The 3,312-nt window shown below is 24.4% G+C and overlaps 1 protein-coding gene across 1 annotated transcript; it reads right to left on the reverse strand.

Moving 5' to 3' along the window:
* Nucleotides 1-2,354: 2,354 nt before the first annotated feature.
* LOC110923631 lies at nucleotides 2,355-3,058 on the reverse strand. The gene is made up of 3 exons (XM_022167701.2): nucleotides 2,936-3,058; nucleotides 2,625-2,714; nucleotides 2,355-2,516 (listed from the first exon to the last, which is right to left on the reverse strand). Exons 1-3 carry the CDS (start codon nucleotides 2,996-2,998, stop codon nucleotides 2,355-2,357), a joined length of 315 nt encoding a protein of 104 aa, XP_022023393.1. The 5' UTR covers nucleotides 2,999-3,058.
* Between the last annotated feature and the right edge of the window lie 254 nt (nucleotides 3,059-3,312).

Here is a 3,312-nt window from a genome sequence, read left to right on the forward strand (position 1 = left end):
TTTTCTTTTTGTTTTCCACTATATATTCGCATGACGCTGGAAACTGAAAATAAACTTTTTGGAAAAATAATAAATAGATTAATTATATAAATCTTGAAACTTTGTTTGTTGATATTAAGAAAAAGTTCAGTTGTGATATTAGCTACTATTAACAGAGCACCGACAGCCGTCCAGAGCATGTGGTGGGGTGCATGAGGAAGCAGTGAGAGTGGTGGGCGACACGAGTATGCAGAGCAGCGGTTAATGACTTGGGTTTATACATTTTGTTTGTTAACTTACTAGACACCGAAATCTAAATGTATTTTTCTTTTTATGATTGACTAGTAGGGTGCCCGCGTGATGCGACGGGGGCGACAGTTTGCATTGCAAAACTCGTTTCTGGTAGTTTTCTTATTCATATAGTATAGATGATAACATTATTGTGGTGGATATATGTCATAAGTTTACACATATGTAAAAGTTTTGTTCTTTTATAAAAAATAGTAACCAAAAGACAATAAATATTGTTTTTTTGTATAAAAATTAATAATCAAAAGACAAAAAATAAAAGATAAGTTGTTATAATTGTAAAGTTTGTTTATTTTATTGGTTAAATTATAAAGTATAATTTTATTCTTTAAAGTTCATAACTTTTTATAAATATCCACATAGTACTTATCTAATAAACTTTAAGTTTAAAATTTTCGTTTTTATAAAAATAAAAAATAGTATTTGACTCGTAAGTACGTTTTAGAGCTTTAACTTAAATTGTTAAATTTCGGGTTTTTACAAATATAAAAAATTTATATTTTTATAAGATTTCATAAACTGTTTTTATAAAAAAATAGGATGATAAGAGTTTATATCTTTATTAACTTTATATCATACTAGGTTCAAATTTTTAGTTCCTAGCTAATCTTATCTATATGAGTCTACTTTTAACTAATAATCCCTAAAAATATGCAACACAATCTACTACTATGTATCTAGTCAAGTCGGTAAATAATTATTTTAGAACTGACTAATATTATCTATAACAATATAGTTGAACTTATAATTCCTAAAAGTTTGGAACCCAGTTTAGAATTTATCTAGTAAAGATTGTAAATTTCTGGAGTATTTTATTTATATTACTTGTTATAAAAATGTTTATAAAATAATTATTTTTTAACTTTATATCATAGTAAGTTCAGTTTTTTAGTTTAGCTTTAAAGTTTATTACTTTATTACTTTTTAATTAAAAAATGCAGATTATTAGATTAATATCCAAGAATAACTGCAATAATTATTTTTTTATTAGTTGACTTATAATTCCTAAAATTTTGGGACATAGTTTACTATTTATCTACTAAATATCGTAAATTAGTATTAAATAATTCCTAAAATTTTGGGATATAGTTTACCATCTATCTACTAATCCGTAAATTAGTATTAAATAATTCCTAAAATTTTGGAACATAGTTTATCTTCTATCTACTAAATATCAAAGTTTTGTTTTGTTATAAAAATTAATAATAAATAAAGTATAGAAAACTGTTTTAAACATGTAAAGATTCGTTTGTTAATAAAAAATACTAAACAAATGACAAAAAATAAAAAATAAGTTGATATCGTTATAAAGTAAGTTTATTTTGTTGGTGAAATGGTAAAGTTTATAATTTTATTGTTTAAAGTCCATAACTTTTTTAAATATCCACATCATACTCATCCAATAAACTTTAATTTTAAAATTTTCGTTTTTGAAAAAGTAAAAGTAAAAAATAGTAGGTGACTTGTAGGTACGTTTTAAACACCTTTAACTAATGTTAAATTTCATTTTTATAAATATTTAAAAAATCATATTTTTATAAAACAGTTTTTATAAAAAAAATAGGATGTAAAAGTTTATATCTTTATTAACTTTATCTTTTTATTTAAGAAATACAAATTATTTGAAAAATCTATAATATTATATAATTATTTTTCATATCTCGTGTCGTCCAACAGTTTTTTTATAAAAGGCACTAATGGATATATACGAAATCCTCGTGAAATATGATTGTTAAATTGAATAAGTTTAGTGTGCTTTGTAAATACAATCTTGAATTTACTCCAAACCAAGAGGTAGTTTTCATGTTTTGGCCATTCTTTTTAATCGAATTTATCTCTTTGGAAATGATCAAGTACGAACATGTAAACTATATAATACGAACATGATTAAGTACTAAAGTATATTAGTTCAATCGAGATATAAATTATAAGTGCAATAAAATAACACAAAACATAAACTTCAAATATAAAATTAACTTTATTATTCATGGGATAGTCTATATTAAACAAAAACAACTGAAAATGAAAAAAACATAAAAACACTTGATATATTTCATCTAAAATCTCTACTTTTTTGATCCGTTTTTCTCGTTTGTGCTCGAATCAGCAGTATCATCTAATTCATCTTCTTTCTCATCGTCCGTAGAATCATCTAAATTTATAACCTCGACCCATTTCCATTCAGAGAGTCTCTTAGATCTTTTCTTTTGATTCTCATACTTCCGATCCTTAAAAAACAAAAATTTAATAAAAAAGTTAAAAAATGATTAAATAAATTTAAAAAAAGAACAAATATTGAATAAAAAAATTTAAAAAAGATTAAATTTTAAAATTACCTCTTCACTAAATTGACGTTGAAGCTTAGACTTGTATGGACTGAACATTGCACCATAAGAAATAATTTCAACACTATTATCACCATCATCCTACAATAAAACACCAAATAATAACATAACGAACTTGTTAATATGAAAGATTATAAGCGAAAATATTACTTAAAAACTAACAAAAGCTTGTTCGACAACTAGGGTGTTTAAATTGGTGTGTTGAATCTGAAAAATCAAATAAGTTAGTATTCACATAAAAGTAAATAAAAGAAAACAATTATTCATTATTGCGATATAACAAAACTTATCATAGAACCGACCTTAGATTTTTCAATATCGCATGCTTGTTTTTTCGCATCAAGTGAATTCAGAACTGGCTCCATATTTTAAATCTGTTTAGCAATAGAAATGTAGAATTGTGAGTGTTTGCTATGTATTTATAGTAGTCCATTAGGGTTTAGTTTTAGATTGGTCATCCATTTATTTAGGAAGTTTGTTGTGAGTTTTAAGTTTTTAAAATAGGATGCACATATCCTGTTTAGTTTGTTGTGGCATGTTTAATAGGAAGTTTGTTGTGAGTTTTATCTATACTTACTATATTAAACATGCCACAACAAACTGACTCTGTACAAGTAAAATTAGGGAATATTTTAGTTTATTAATGCCGTTCAAAATAAAAAACTTGGGTTAAAAACAA

The sequence above is a fragment of the Helianthus annuus genome, chromosome 17 (genome assembly GCF_002127325.2).
Source record: "Helianthus annuus cultivar XRQ/B chromosome 17, HanXRQr2.0-SUNRISE, whole genome shotgun sequence".
In the NCBI taxonomy this organism is placed as follows: domain Eukaryota; kingdom Viridiplantae; phylum Streptophyta; class Magnoliopsida; order Asterales; family Asteraceae; genus Helianthus; species Helianthus annuus.